General features: G+C 42.7%; 1 protein-coding gene across 1 annotated transcript in view; it reads right to left on the bottom strand.

Moving 5' to 3' along the window:
* Positions 1-16,856, bottom strand: part of grin2da (glutamate receptor, ionotropic, N-methyl D-aspartate 2D, a) — a 177,988-nt gene that overhangs the window by 21,944 nt on the left and 139,188 nt on the right. The window contains exons 11-14 of the mRNA XM_031876479.1: positions 7,384-7,509; positions 6,359-6,471; positions 3,781-3,897; positions 3,136-3,296 (exon numbers count right to left, since the gene is read on the bottom strand). Of these exons, the coding sequence (XP_031732339.1) occupies positions 3,136-3,296; positions 3,781-3,897; positions 6,359-6,471; positions 7,384-7,509 (517 nt within the window). The remainder of the gene's footprint in view (positions 1-3,135; positions 3,297-3,780; positions 3,898-6,358; positions 6,472-7,383; positions 7,510-16,856) is intronic.

Here is a 16,856-nt window from a genome sequence, read left to right as displayed (position 1 = left end):
CCCCCCCACCCCCTTTGTGTGCGCCGCGGCAGCAAACAAAATACATGTTGTGAATTTCAGATCTTTTTTTGAAATGAATTTGGCCTGAAGACTGAGACAATTACAGAGACGAGGACGGACTGTAGCGCTTGCTGTGTGTCTCTGTTTGAGAGAGCCAGAGCGACAGAGAGAACATGGAAGGTGGACTATTGCACATACCTTTAAAAAATACATATCATTTCTTCATGGCAGAAAAACACTGGCTGTGAGGTGCAGCGCCTTTCTAAAAAGTTCAGAGATTTGCAACCTGAAGCCCTCGGAGCGCCCGCACGAAAAAGTTGCTTTATGGACATTCAGCCAACGTTACTAATAACAATCACTGGAATGTTAAGAATGAAGCTTTGAGGTAACGAACCACACAACACTTTTCCAGCGTTCCCCCACCCAAACGGCCGCTACGCAAGAATATCAGTATATTAAACCGGTCTGCGGTGCAAAAATAATTGGGCTTTAATGTTAACTTTTTTCTCATACAAATAACACAAATCCTTTGATCTCACTAGGACTCACTGTGTGTCAGCTACACAAACATAAGCTCCACTTCTACTCGTGACTGAATAGTTTGTGACGTCACAACCTCACAGAAGCCTCTGAATACTGTCTGTGTGCATTTCTCTGATTGAGCCTTTGAACATTCACAGTTTTATACAGCACCTCGATCTGCTTTATAAAAATAACAAAATAATACAAATCTATCTTTCTATATAATGGGGACCTTTAATATAAATAAATAATAAATAATGATTTGAACATATTCTGCTATTTTCTGACATTCTTTAGACGAAACCAATTAACTAACTAATTAAAAAATAAGAAACTACTCTCACATCCCTCACTGAAGAAAAGGCAGAAAACGCATTGATGAGGAAAATTGGATGCACAATACAAGAGAGCTGAAACACTTCATGTAATAATGGATTTAATGTAACAGCTCGGCTCAGACTGATGATGGATATCACAGCATCTGATGATGGATTTGTAACTTCACCTGCTCTTCGACTTCACATTGATTTATATTCACACTTGGGAAGCTGCACAGTACTACCCAAGTCTTCCAGAAAATGGAGGAGGAGGAGGAGGAGGAGGAGGAGGAGGAGGAGGAGGAGGAGGAGGAGATGACTGCACTGGAGGATGGGAGATAGTACAGAGATGAAGGCAAGGGGAGATATGAGGGAGGTGGGTGACAAGAAAAGGGAGGGAGGGAGGGAGGAGGAAAGGAAGCGAAAAGCAGAAGCAAAAGGAGTAATCAAGGGAGTTGGAAAAAGGCAGAAAATGGGATAAGGGGGACAAAGAGGGAGTCAGAAGAGGAGGAAGAAAGACGAGACAGAGATGGAGGAGTGATGTCATACAGGAATTGTCATGCCGCTTTGCTTTGACGGGATGCACTGTTCAAATGCTTCCTCCGTAAATAACGTTTCCTCCGTAAATAACGTCGGGGAGTGAGGCAGAGAGAGGAGACAGATAAACGGTGAATCATGAGAGAGATGGTAAAAAGACTGAAGGGAGAGACAGACAGAGCCAGATGATGATGTAAGAGAGACAAGGCGTACGAGTATGGATGATGAAAAGGAATGCATCATGGGAGTTTTAATAACACGGTACGTCAAATCTGCTAAGGACTGCGGACGCTGCTTGTCTCAAAGTGTGTGTTTGCTTGTCTCGTTAAACATTTGAACCCTCATCTGCATCTGGTAGCATCACTCCCCCGCCGCCTCCTCCCCCTCCCTCCCACCTCCAAACAAGATGAGCATGTGTATATTTTATGGCAAGTGTACTTTGCGGGCCCCCCCAGGCAGATAATAAACTTCCCTCGTTGAAGACAAGAGGCGCCTGAGCGGCAGGCAGTGCTGAGACGGCGGGATTTCCCCCCTGCACTGCGGTTGCTGCGAGCATGTATTATTTAAAAGTTCTTTTTTTTCTCCCCACTTCTCGCGCCTCGTTTGGGAGCCGTGATCCTGATGGGGTTGCACAGGTTACAACAGCCAGTTGGGGCTCCTGAGGCGAGGAAGAGCAACAAGCTAACAGGTTAAGAAAGACAAACGGGTCCTGTATTTGAAACGAGGCGGGGACGGCAGCCTCGTGTTAACAATACAAAAATATATCTATCTACAAAAGCAGAGGATGGGTGGTTTCTGTTTAAAGTAAGAGGTGTTGCAACAGATGTGCAGCTTTGACTTGTGGATTACAGCAGGAATGAAGCAGGAAAAGAGTTCAACAGTAGAAGGTTATTATTGGTAACAAGACTCAGTGTCTCCTTGTAACTCCATTCTGCTGTTTGCCATCCTTACATTACATTACAGTCTTTTAGCAGACACTTTTATCCAAAGCGACTTACAATTCAGAGTCTATCACATTTCTACACCGTAGGCACAGCTACGGGAGCAATTTTGGGGTTAAGTGTCTTGCTCTAGGACACAATCGGCATGCGACTAGCGGAGCCGGAGCTCGAACCGCCGACCCTCTGATTGAAAGACCGCCCTGCTATCCACTTAGCCACAGTAACCCCCATCCTGATTGGAAAGGACTGTATTTCTGTTTTCACCCCCAACTCATCAAATACGACAGCGCGTCAAAGTCAAAGCGTAATAAAGTGAGCGTAGGGAGGAGGTCGGGATAGACGGTTGGTTCCAAAATCACAGAACTTTCCAACTCATCTCAACTAGTCAAACGCATCCTCTTACATCGGTTCGTATGATATCCTGCGAAAAGTTGCTCCTCATTTGTTGTGCATTTTCCTCCGATAGCCAGCAAAATGTGTCAATTTCCGCTTGTTACATTCATTCAAACTTTGTTAAAATAACCTTCCTTCATCACAGAAAACTCAGTTAGGTTTAGGCAACACAACTACTTAGTTTGGTCTCTGAAAGGATGATAGTTTGGGGTAAAATAACCACAGAAGTGCCGTTGCAGAAGTACGCAAGTCACGTGACAAAAACATCAACATTGACTTCTCAATGTCTCCTGGTTAAAAGATCGCCGTCTGTTGGACCCATCCACCTCCCCTCCCGTCCGCCCTGTGTGGGCTTTTGCATTCTTTCTACGTCCTCGTTCAAGATTACGAGGACGACATACGAAAACATTTCGTGGGATATTTACCCAGACTTGAGGTTTTCAATGGCCTCCTCCACACCCTTCTGGTTGTTCCGGATCATGTACTGGTGCATGTTGGGGTAGTTGGAGCGGATGTTCTCCTCTGTGCTGCCGTTCGGCACCGTTCCGAAACGCAGCGGCGGGTACTGCTCCGTTGGCTGCTGGAACTACGCACGAGAAGAAGACGAGAAAGAGTAAAGCCGTAGAAGGAAGTTAAAGAGAGGTAGGTGGGAAGAGGTGGAGGAGGAGCAGGGTGAACTTCTGCAAAGAGTCGACGTCTTCACTTTGAAGGAACGGCCTCTCTGCCACACTTTCCCGAGCAGCTGAGGGGGGAGACTGATGAAAGAGATGATGTTTTAAAGTGTCAGAGTAGCAGGATTGTGTGGGTTCTGCTGAAACTGCACTGAGAAAGTGAAGAAGAGGGAGTATTTCACTTCTTTCTGTTAACTCAAGCTATTCTGAAGTTGCCCACCTGTTGTGGACATAGACGAGAAACAAAACCACATTTGTAGGATGATGAAATTTTCCGTTCTCGCTCTCTCTCACCTGTTTGTTTACTTTTAGAAACTAACTTCAGGTTATGTAAACGTACAGTATTCACGTATCGTACGCACATCCATCCATTAACCCCATCCCTCCCAGACGGTATACCTTCTTATCCGACAGCCCTGACACCGTGTCGATGTATTCCTCCTGGATCATGAAGGCAGCCAGGTTGGCAGTGTAGGAGGCCAGGAAGATGACAGCGAAGAAGGCCCACACCAGCACCTGGAGGAGGACGACCAAGGAGGGCTCAGTCTGACAGGTGTGGAAGTATTTTAAGATTTCAGTGACACTTTTTTTTCTCTTCTTGGCATTTCATTGCTGAACCCGCAGCTGGTGCGGTGTCTTGCCTGGAGGGTTGAGTAGTATTTATCAGCATGACTCTTGAGCCTCCGAGAAAAGAAAGTGTCCTTTTCTTACTTGAACTTAAAGTTATCATAATGATAAAGTGACAAGTTGGAAATCTCTTTCTGGAGCCTGACATTATATCTTATTATGTCCGGCACAGTCATATACATGAATAATGAAAAACACAGTGAATTAACACAGATACTTTATTTAAGTACACATTTGAGGTACTCTGTATGAGCATTTACCTTTTATGCAATTTGATACTGTTACCTAACAGCTGTAGTTACTTGGTATTTTGCTACAAAAGCTTTGCAGATAACACACCTGCACCAAAGTAAAGTTTCTAGAACAGGACATTTACCTACAATGGAGTATTTTCACGGTAGTATTGCCTCTTAAGTAACAGATTTAAGTACAATTCCCACTACTTGATAACACCAGTTGACCCAAATTACTGTAGCACATAAAAACGATCCTTTGAATGGTCATTTAAGGAGTTGGTGTGAAGACTTTGAGATGTACAGAAGTGTTGGCTTTTATTCCTGCAAGATGCTGCACTGTTGACATTCAGCCAGGATGAGAGACGTGGATTAGTTCCCGCTCTAACTTTGCACTTGCAGTCGGTGATGAACGGGGCTGTTTGCTTCCACAGTGCTCTGTGTTTATGCCAAAAGTTAATTTGCATAATTTTCTTAATGAACACAATGAACAATGCACAGTCTCCGCTCTGGCAACAGAGGCGTAATTTAAAAAGAACTAATCTTAGTGGATGGGAATTAAGTGTTTTGCTGGAGGACGCTTCAGATGGAGGATTCGTCCTAACAGGGGGGTTGAAGGATGGACTCCTCACGTACAATGACTTCCTGGTGAGGTTCTTGAGCCCTCGGCTGATGTAGATCCTATTAGACTTTAATGTATGACATCAATTATACATGGTTGTCATTCATCGATAGAGAGCATGCTGGGATGGACAGTGATGACCCTGAACTGGCTTATGCAAGAGAAATTCACAATTAAATGAAAGTCATTTTGAGCACAAGCTTTCAATTAAAGATGACTTTTTATCTTTTGTGTTGCTTGTGATTAGTTGCGGCTGTGTGAAATGATAGTTATAAGTGGTATAAAATAAAAACATTGCAGCCCATCAAACCGACTCCTGCCACAAGGTGCGTAAAGCAAACCAGTTTAACTAAAGACTACAACATTTCCAGAGAAAAATAGCTGAGAACCTCTCCTCTGACCCCCTTTTGTAAAGCCCATTGAGCAGCTAATGAGCTCCTGTGATGATTGGGGTTGTTGTGGAAAGCACTTGTGACAGCAGAAGAAAAAAGACACCCTGAGTTCCTTGCCTCCTGTGGCTCTTTGCTCTGCAGAGGGGCTAGCTTTGAACTGATTTTTCTCTTCATGTCGTGGGAACATAGAGTAACAGCAGGTATTAAAAATACCACTGCTGTGAAACAAGTGAATGAACCTGTCTCAACCTGATTGCACTGGCTCGTAAAATCCACAAATGTATTTTCATTTTTAAATGGGGGCACGCATATATATATATATATTATTATCATACTATATACATATAGTATAATAATAATAAAGTAAAATAAATAATAATAAATAAAAGGTGAATAATCATACAATCAAAGTACAAGTACCTCAAATGTGTTCATAAATACAGTATCTGTGTTAATCTACCGTGTTTTTTAAACTCTTCTATAAATTATAAAAATGATCTGATTCTGATAAATGATGAAATAAGCGTGCCGCCATTTAAAGTGTGTGTGCTTGATTTGCTCACGACTCGTGGCGATAATAGACCAGACGGCAAAACTATGGCTGAAGATAGCGAGCCGGTCATGCAGCACTGTGCTGCCGCTCGTCCTGTGGAAACAGACACATTGGTTTACATGGGCGCCAAGAGGACGAGGGGGCGGAGCTAATTTAAAAAATCTTGACTCTTGGAACGTGGTGTGAGAGGGAAAACCTCCAGAAATGTTAACGTCAAGATAAACTTGTAGATGTAGCGATGTTGTATAACATTTTACCTGTCAATACAATTTTAATTTAAACTGCATACATACTTAATTAACGACTAATTCTGCCCATTGAACATTGCCCGTAATGTGGTGAGTCTCTGCAAAAATGTATTTAATTAATAATTTCACATTTGATTAACAGCGTCGTTATTAGACATCTAGCTTACATACAACAGCTGTTTAGCTCTGTTTGAATCAATCTCTGGTGTGGTTCAATGTTGTGCGATGTGTTTAAATGAAACAATCACGTGATCAGACAATCAACAGCTCAGCCAGTCGCTGAGTCAGGTGGAGTGACTCACCATGATCTTGCTGGTGGTTCCTCTGGGATTCTCCACAGGCACAGAGTTGTTGAAGACCAGCGCCCAGAGCAGCCAGACGGACTTCCCGATGGTGAACTTGGATCCACCTGACTCTGAGAGATAGAAATCAGGATTTTAGGAGAAACTAGCAGGTGGATATTAAGCTAGGTCGCGTCACATCTAAAGTTAGATAATGAGAACGATGGTACAGTTAATATGCAAGACCAAGCCAATTGGTTAACATTCCAAAATCATGGGCATTAATCTGCACCGAAGAAAGGTCTGTATTGTATTGTATTTCTTTTAACCAATCACAATCTTCTTGGGCAGCGTGAAGAACAAGATGCAGCGACGGTGCCCTTTCAGAATGCCGGCTGGAATAGGCGGCCGACGGCAAACTTATAGCGTCTGAATCCAGTGAGTCTAGATCTCTGCTGGTAAGAAGAGCAGTGAGGGTGCGTATGGGCTTCTTCAGTTCCTAACAGCTGGTTAGTGGACTTTTCAACCACTTTCCACATACTGTTGTTGGAAGTTTTATAGCATCAGAGCATTAGGTAACGAGGAATGGAGCGTGTTTCAGAAGGAAGAGGGACAGAAGCAAAGGTGTTTTAGCACAGAAGACACTAGAAGCGACAACACACACCTACCTGTCACTCCGGGTCTGAATGATTCCACTTGTGTCAGTTTACAATAAAGTAATGAATAACATTTCCGAATGATTATTAAAAATGAATGCCGCAGCCAGTAAACGGTTTGGAACAAACGATGAACTGACAAGTACTGTAAAAATGTCAAAAATCAAACCACCACCGCGCCGTCGCTGTTGTTTTTATTATAAATAAACAAGCGTGGGTGTGGAGTGATTGTTTCGACAGTGGGGAATAAAAGCGGGACGTTTTGCATAATTTGAGCAAATGCCCTCCTCAAATCAGCCCCCCCCCCCGGTTACATAACTGATGAAGTGACAAGTTGGTAATAATGCTGTGAAATGATGCCGTGGCAGTGGGTTGATTGGCGTCTCTTACTCTTGGCGCTCTGCAGGCTGCGATTGTATCCCACGGGGCTGAAGAACTCAAAGATGAAGACGGTGACAGCCACCACCGACAGGCACATCACAAACATCATCACCCACACCGCCGGGCTGTAGGGCTCTGCAACACACACACACACACATATGCAAATATCAGATACGGTCTCAGAAGTTAGGCTGTCATCTATAAAGTACAATTTTATCAAATGTCTGTCACGGCTGGACAAATAAACCGTGTCCTGCTTGTACAGTAAAACAAAAAACCAAGTTGTAACTTGAGATGAGTTTGAATTTGAATGCTTCGGTTTAGTTATTTTGTCAACCGCAAACCACAGAAACGGACACTCTTTAATGTTTAGGCAACAAAACCACTCTGTTAGGTTCAGGAGAACATAACTTCACAATAATGAAAACTCTTCTTGTGATTTGAAGTCCCGTCCACTTCTCCTCTCACACATCATCAGTATTTGTTATCACTGTTTACACTACATCAGCTCTGACCTTTGCATTTTCACCTGGATGTGTTTAATTGTTGTGTTCACAATGACAAAATGATCCTCATTGACTGTCCATCAGCATTCTTTCCATGATTTTAACACGTGTCACAACCAGGAAACGTGTTTCTGTGATACCATGAGGGTTGAGCGTATTCACACTACTGCTGAAAAAGGAGGGTGTTGCGTTGCACGTTCCACGGTGGTCGGCTTGGTATTTACGACTCCATGACTCCCTGTGGTGCTGTAACGATAGGATGCTAATGTTGCTAGCAGGAGATTGTTACTTTCAGAGAAGTCAAACTGTGTTTTCATCTGCATGATGATATGTTGCCAAGCGCCTAGCTTTTTTTCACTGGTCTCAATTTGCAGCCGATGTGCTGTTGTACAGTTTTGTAGAGTAACCCCTGAAACCTATCGAGAGAGACTTCAGATATTTGGTCCAACGTATACTAGAGCACATTGATTTAAGGCAGCAAACTTTAAGTGTCAAAAAAGCAACAAAACGGCCAAGCGTGGCCAGCTGCAGAATTGGTAAGTATAGCATTTAAAATGCTCGTTGACATACTGATACTGTTAAATACACTGGGAACTGGCTGACAGCACCTTTCTTTAGCTACAACAGAACAGGGTGAAACAGAAACACATGATTGGTTGACGCTTCACCTCGACATTGGAGCGCTGAATAAAGACAAGCTCACAATACACAATAACAGAAAGAGCGTATTTGTTCCCTGCGGACTTTACGTGACCATTTCACTCACTGAGGCATTATGGGGAAAGAAAAATAGCTGGCATGTCATGAATTACACGTCACTTTGGTTGGCAAAAACAACATGTTCAGCATATCTTGGCAGATGCACAATGTGACTGAAAGGAAAACACTATGAGGCTGAGAGATGATGACTGTGAAAACAAACTGTGTACAGACTGTTGGTCACACTGCTTCCAGAGTCAATATAAGCTGCAACACTGTCTTCAGTAAAAGGTAATACATGTCTCAAACCTGGAGGGGTCCGACAGCTCACTACTGCATGACAAAGATAATGAGCATAAACAGCAGAGGTAAATGTCTCTGGGTGAAGACAGGAGGAGACTGTCTTTTCTCGTCTCGTCTATCTAAAGGATGTGGGTGCGAGTCTAACCGCCGGCTGAGCAAACGAGCAGCAAACTTCTGTGATTTTCCAAATTAGTGAGGGATTTGCTGCCGACACCGACGACAACAGCAGCAACAGCTGTAGCGCTAATCAAACTGAGAGACGGGCTGAGCTGCCGGGTCGACTCATGAACACCCTCGTCTCTCGGTGTTACATCCAGGAAGAGGCTGCGTGCTGACAAACCAAAGAGCAACAAGCGCGGTTTACAAATGAGGCTTTTAGCGGAAGCTCCCCTACAGAGAGAAGTACAGTGGGGGAGCAGGTGGAGAGGCTCGGGATTCATCCATTAAACTCACTGCCAGACAGGGTTAATATGCTTTTAAGGCCGCGTCTGTCAGACTGAGAGCCGTGAGGACTGAGAGGCTGCAGGTTTTATCTCCACCTCGGTTTGTCGCAGTGGACAGCATCACAGGCTTCGTTCATACCATTTCATTTTATTCTGGTTTTAGTGCCTAATGGTTTTCATCAGATTTTGGTAGAAAGAAAAACAAGTCATGAAATCATCCACACAAAAAACGTGGTTACACTTTTTTCTTTTGTAATCCCATCAGGCCAGGACGCGTTCATTTTCTAAGTCCGTACGCTTAGAGATCGGATCTTGTTCACATTGGGATCCGATCAAACGTAGGTCTCCATCATTTCCCCTCCAAACGGGAGTTCCTCTCCCGAGGAGAGCAAAAGGAAGAGGGGAGGTACACAGCTGAGACCTGCTGTCTGAGTCCTGTTCAGTTACTGCTGATGAGAAGACGCCTGTTAAACAACCAGGTTTCCTTTCAACTCGTTGTCAACATTACATGTTTTAAACTGTGGGAAACTAGATGTGTCACTGTGATAGATCAGACTGGTATACACAGTAAAACACACACTCACTGACCTCAGGAGGAGAACTCCAGATAAAAAACACATCGCTTCCTCCCTCAGCACAAACAGCACCTTTTCTATATCTGTTCCGGTTTTTGTATATTATGCATGTATATATAGATAAGTGGTGTATGTACAGCTGAGTTCTGATTTGATGCGTCCCTTCACAAAAGTCGGCCATTGTTTTTCATAAAACAAAATAAAGTCTAAAATGAGATGTCTTCAGCAATCATAAGGACATGAATAAAAGAACAGCTCAATATGAAAACCGCAAGTAATGTGAAGAAGAATAAAGAAGAGAAAAGGTCTTTTATTCAGAGCGTGCGTTGAGGGTGCGAGAGGCCGGTCTTCAAGAGCTCCTTGTGAAGGGCGATTACGCTTCTCACATTCTGGTTGAGGTCACCTGTTGCTAGGTGACTGGCAACAGGAATTGCAATTACGTTGTTCCATTTTTGTTAAATTCTTGATGATTATTTAGTTTCAAATTGTCTTCGATTGCACGGACACTCAAAACAGTAAATGAATAACTTTGTACAGTGAGAACAAACTGCAGCAGACTGTTCTTCCACACCGTTCTTAGCTCTTCCTACAAAAAGTAATGTTCTGTAGATTGTTTATTTCTGACAAATCAATTCATATATAATCCACGTATTTATGAACCAGGAACTATGAAGGCCGACAAACTCCACATCTGGAAGAGGACGGGGTGGATGTGCGGGTCCAAAAACACTGGACTTTCACCCAGGACACCGCTGTTCGTCAATGTTGATTTATTTTTCCCGTGAAACATAACCAGGATCTTCTCCTAAACCTAACTAAGGTGTTTAAGACGGAAGTTTATTTTGAAACTGCATACATGCATGAAACATTGCATTAAGTGGACATTCGTAGGTGATCCCATAGATGCTCCAGGAGTGTGATTCAATGTATGAGGGAAGTTACTGTACTGTAACCTGCTTTATATTTGACATTATGGAGACATCAGTAATTTTTCCATAATTGACATGAACTTCATGAGCTATTTACATGTGGCTTTATATTTTAATACTTATTTTCTGTAATATGTGTGTTTGCTTTGAGTGTAACATCAAACTTCTTCGCCTCGTAGCATTTGTTCAGCCCACGGGAGGTGATTTAAATGATTTGATTGGGCTTTTTGGTCAACCAAAGATGACAGCAGCTGAATTTACTGAGGGAAGAAGCTGTCTTTTTATTCAACAGGTCATCTTACCAGCAACAAAATCATGACTTTACTTGCATGTGAATCCTTGACGAACAGTAAATAATTGTTTGTTTCATACTCATTTTTAATTAGCATTATTAGTTTGATTTAAGATTTGTTGTTTTTTAACTGCGTCCCAGCACTGGATTGATTTCATGCATATTTGTCTGCTCGTGTTCTCTCGACAGGTGGAGACTGTTTATTATTTTGCATCCCGGTACAATGACTGCTGGATTTAATCCAGTCCGTCTCCCTGCGGTTAAATCAAAAAACGACTTGGCAGTGAAAGTGTGTAAATAATTACATGGTGCACCGCAAACACCGAAGATTCCGTTTGATTTATTGTCTTTGACTCTGACAGGCGAGGAGTGTAAAGCAGCTGCGTGTTGTGTTCAAAGTGCTGTCAGCCTTGTTTTATTCCTGTTTCATTCTACATTCATGCGCTCTCTCAGTGAGTCCCAGCAAGCTACACATCCACTTTGGACAACAGTACATCTATTTATATACCTATATTTAACCAGGGAACGTCAACAGAAGTCATATTATCATCTTTGTAAATGATGCCCTCTCTAAGATCCCCACCTGGGAGCTGCCGTGGACAACCCCAGCCTGGTGCAGGTTGCAGTGAGCCCATTCACTGGAGCAGGTGGGTTAAGGTTGGGGTTAATGAGGTTTACGTGCTCTTCCTCAAGGACATTTCAGCAGCAGTTTGCTACGTAAAGTGACAGCATTACTTATTCATTTGGCTTGCCAACAGAGTAGCGGTGACACAGAAGAGGCGGCTCGTGTATTTAGAAGACTATTTAAAGGTGCAACATGTTAGATCTGGCCAGCACGTGGATACATCTTACACATTGCACCTTTGAAGAGAGAAGTTGCATCACGGTGTCCCTGACTGCAGGTTTAGTGGCTCTCTTTAGTGAGAACCAGAGCAGCAGAGGACAAGGACACAGTAGAGTACGACATGTCACTCACTACATTCATATTAACATGACAATACTATTATGGAGAGTTATTACAGTGAGCTATTCTCCAATAAAGAGGTTTGAATGGATTCCATTAATATTCCATATGGGACATTTGACCACCAGAGTATTTCCATACATGGCCTCGCTGCTCTTATTACTGCTATATCATGCAACTGGAGTGTTTATTATGCAAATATCATGTGCATATATTATTAAATCTAATTTACACCTGGAAGACAAGTGCATAGGGATATTGAATCTTGTTCTACATGTTGGTCTTATCGCTCCATGAGGCATTGATCTAATCATTGAAACATCAGTAACCTGTATCTTGCAAATATGGCCATAAAAGTACACAGAGCACAGGATGTACAGAGAGGTTTACCCAGAGGAAGACGTCTTCATGTGTTAAATGTCACCACTGCTGACACCAATCATACTTCACTGATACCTACTCTGACTATGTGAGAATATGAGAGTGTGTGCTGTTTATTTGGGCTTTAAACAAAGCCACTGTCCTTCAATCACAGTTGCTGTTATCAATTTTTGAGGATAAACTGGATGCAACACAACTGGTTTGTACAAACCATTTGTGTTGCTCGAGCGAGTTCGACCACAGGACGGTTTGTGTTTATTCCAGTCACACATGACGCGCTGTAGAGGAGGTCGGGCTGGACTCCATGTAAAAACGAACCACTTTTCATTAACTGTGGCCAAAATACTGCTTAGCACATCTTGTTGGACGTCCCAGATATGTTGGACGCTTGTGTGTCTGGGTTCGTAACATCATCTCGAGGCGCTGGGTGAATTCCACAGAGCTGTACTCACAAGCTACACAGCGGCTGGTTTACTACAGCTGTATGAACCCCACATGAAACGACTTCCATGATATTCAATTGCGATTAACTGATAAAAAGGATGCCGAAATAACTTCGTCATGATGCTGACTTGTACAAAGTCTGAACTCAAGCTTTTTCAGGTCTGCCCGTAAGCCGTTCGGCAAACAACTTTTAAAATGCTGGTTTTCTGAATACAGTTCCTATTGATCACTGCTAGACTATGCTAACATTCTAACTGCTCCATAAACACAAAACACATACATTTATACATCGATTTTTGAGGTGCTCTGGTGGAGCTCTGGATGGCCACAGACGGCCTTCAATATTTTTGAGATAATCCACTATTTTTGACTCATTAATACCGGTTTTAATCCCAAACACTCCGAGTGTGATCACAGCAGCAGACAGTTTGAAAGACATCAATACGTTTTACGTGACATCTGACCAGCCCGGGAGTGTGTCGTGCTCTAGCAGCCAATCAGGGCGGAGCTGATAGAGATACAGGGCAGAGTGAGCTGAGTGTGGCTGTCGGCCACCTTTGCTGTTCCGATTAGATTCATGTCGAGTCACATCAGCTCCTGTGAGATTAAAGGTTCTGCAGAATAGTTTTTGGTTTTGCTGCACTCTTTTGTTTGCAGCGGCTTTTTATCTCTGAATTGCCACTATGAGTGACAGCAGCTACTGCAGCTGCCCATCCCTCCGAACACAAACACTCTGTCTTTACTTCTGCTCCCTTGTTGAACTGTCACGTCCCTCTATGCTGGGTCCCCTGACAGTCCGAGTGTTTGTTATCATCCTGGCTTAGACTTTGTGTCCCGCCTCGCTCTCCAGCTCTGAGGTCTGTCTGGGTCGCAGTGGGTCTCCGCCTGTCTCAGTTTCTCATTCTCCGAGTGTATCGAGGTGTTAGAGGACCGGCAGAGGTAGAATCCTCATCGCTAATTACGGAGAAGTTTAATGTTTAACTAGGACTGTTCTGTTGAAGATAATTTTCTCTGTAATGCTGAATGGGAAACGTCACAGTGCTGTTTAATGTGCATCGGGCTATAAAAGTTATTCATCTTCCAGTAATTAAAACATAGAAATAGTTTTATTCTGCCAAAAAATGAGTGAATGAATAATTAAATTAGTTTAAACTGTACTGAATGTGAAACGAAGCAGGACTGATGATGAAATGGTAATGCAACATTTAAACCAAGGTTGAGGACTAAGCAGTGTATCCATCAGGGCGTTGCTTTTTTCTACATGTGTGTGTGTGTGTGTGGGGGGGGGGGGGGTCTGCCACAGCCAGCCTACCTCAAAATATATTCCAGTAAGCACAGTTCAACCTGCAGCAGCAATCGGCAGCTAACATGTTTGACACGAAAAAGAATCCTCTGTTAACACGTGTCTGAACTGCCCAGTGGCAAAGATACATGTCAGAGAAGAGAGAGACAAAAAGACTTGAATATTTAACAGTCAGAGGACGTCTCCAGCTCCCAAAACTGAGCCTGACAGGAGAGTATGTGACTGAATAACAGAATGAAGTTATCACAGCTGCTACTCCGCTCATTATGGACCTTTAGGTTTTAGTTAGTCATGGTGACCTTTTGCTTTTGTCTCTTAATGTATTTACATTGATATGAGAACATGTGTGCTTTGTCTTTATCCTTAAATAGTTGCTGCCACAGGGGGTTCGTCTTAAAATACGGCTCTGACAGCATGTACTTTGTGTCCCGTTCATATATCTGGTGAACAGGTCTTATCTGAACCCTGAGTCTGAGATAAAGTTTGATTGATTGATTGATATACCGACTCAAACATTGCAGACAAAACAGGTTGTCGCTCAGTGTGAAGCAGAAACAAAACCTGCTGCTGCTGGCCAACCTTTACAGTCTAACTAACACTTTACTCAGGTGACCTTTAACACGCAGCGGAACAAGCTGAGGAGAACACAGTTACACTTCATGTGAGTTTAGTTGTTCACTCCATTTATCTACAAAAAAGTAAAAGCTGATCAGCGTGGTCGATGGTTTCACAATTCTTTACGGTAAAACGTTTTAACAAGCTGCCTGGTCTTGAATATGAAAAGTGATACATGGGAACACATTGCTTAAGTTTTTCTTTTTTTTTTCATCCAGTTTTATAAAAAATAAAAAAAACTCAAGAAAGAAACATTTTTTCCAACAACAAAAACAAGATTAAAACTAAATAAAAAGTAACCATCAAAAATCAGAACTCTGATTAAAATGTTTGGCATTTCGTCATGGGACAGGAGGATACGCCTTTTCCAACTGGAATGGTGATTAAATAACGAAATCAAGCGTCTCTTTCCAAATGTTATCAAACCAAATTCATGAATGTTTTTGTGGGTCGAGAAAAAACGGATTCAAAAACAACTTTATCAAAAATGAAATATCAATCAAAATGATGAAAACAAATTCTGATATTTTTATTTAGCTGCACATAGGGCTGGGTGTTAAAAATATAAAAATAAATGTCACAATACCTTCTAAAAACATCTTCCACAACTTCTTTTTCAGTAGATATTTTTAACTCTACCAACTAAAACACGAGAAGAACTGCCAACACATCAAAGTTATCACTCAGCCCTACATGCATCCAAAAATATTAAATCACGTCTGTTCATGATGATTAAACACAATCCTTCATCGCCCAAAACTTTGACAGCTCCAGTTTCAAAATGTTCTAAAGACAAAGAGGTCAAAATACGACATGGAAGATAACAAGACCAAATGTTTTTATTTGTTGTTGACTCGACTAAACCTAGGACAATATCAGTGGCCATGGTGGTTGTCATCCCATCTGATGTCTTGGTTCTCCAGCCTGACACCCAAATATGAATATTCTATTCTAGCTCAGAAGCCTAAACATTAGGTGACGAGCAGTAAACCAAAGAACCAAGCTTCAAAAATGTTCTTCAGAGATCTTTGGCGGACATCAGGACGATAGTGTGCGCCTGTGTTTAGGCATTATGCTTCTGACCAAACCCATGTCAGTAATTGAGTAGAATAGGTCGGCTTGTATCTCTTTTAATCTATATTATTTGAATACGGACACCAGGAAGAGAAGCTGTTGCCAAGGCAGCATCGCTCCCAGAATTCTTTTCTCCTTGCTTCCGTTTTTCATTTGTTCTTGATTTCTTTAATGGAGCAAATCTATTCCGTTGAACATTCCAGCGTTGTGGCCGGTGTCCAGTGATCACAGTTGTCTTGTTTACACTTCTTACTGCCTTGCCGGTTGTATTTTCTCTCTTCTTTCCTCTTCTCCTCTCTAACCAGCTCCAGTTAAGCGGCTGGGAGGCTTTTCTGAGGCGCCTCCATCAGAGACAATCGTTGTGCCTCCTCGCTCGCTCCACTTCTTCTTCTTCACTTGATTGTTTCTTTCACCTTTGACCTTTCCTCATGTCTTTCCTTTGCCTGCTACCTCTCTCTGGTCTTGCTACCCCCCCTTCCTAACAGCCCATCCACCTACCACACAAATACAAGAACCCACACACACAGCCATGCAAGGTTACAGTATCGAGTCACTGTCGGCCCGGTTGCCCGGCGGTCTTTAGATTAAACGGCCTTGGGAGCCCTGCTCCTCCGTCCAACCATGACGTGTTTCAGATTGTCTCCTAAATCTCCTCTGACAGATGGATGGATGCACTGCTGCCGCTGTGTAAATATGAAATAGATCCCTTAAGGAGTGGGAGGAAAAGAACAAGTCTATGAAGTGAGAACATAAGTCGACTCCTGAAGCATACTTATTTCATGCATGTGTGTCCCTCGACCGGCGTTCATCCGATCGACTGCACTATTGGCGGGTGTGTTGCTGAGGATCCAAGAGGAGTGCAGTGTCGAGTGTGAGCTCTTAAGATCTACAGGACATATCTATAAGCAGCGCATTATGAGCACACTGTTTAGCGTATATATATATATATATATA

Source organism: Anarrhichthys ocellatus, unplaced genomic scaffold, assembly GCF_004355925.1.
Source record: "Anarrhichthys ocellatus isolate YVR2014 unplaced genomic scaffold, GSC_Weel_1.0 scaffold110, whole genome shotgun sequence".
Taxonomy (NCBI): domain Eukaryota; kingdom Metazoa; phylum Chordata; class Actinopteri; order Perciformes; family Anarhichadidae; genus Anarrhichthys; species Anarrhichthys ocellatus.
Note: the sequence above shows the minus strand (reverse complement) of the source record. Positions and strands in the feature narration are given on the sequence as shown.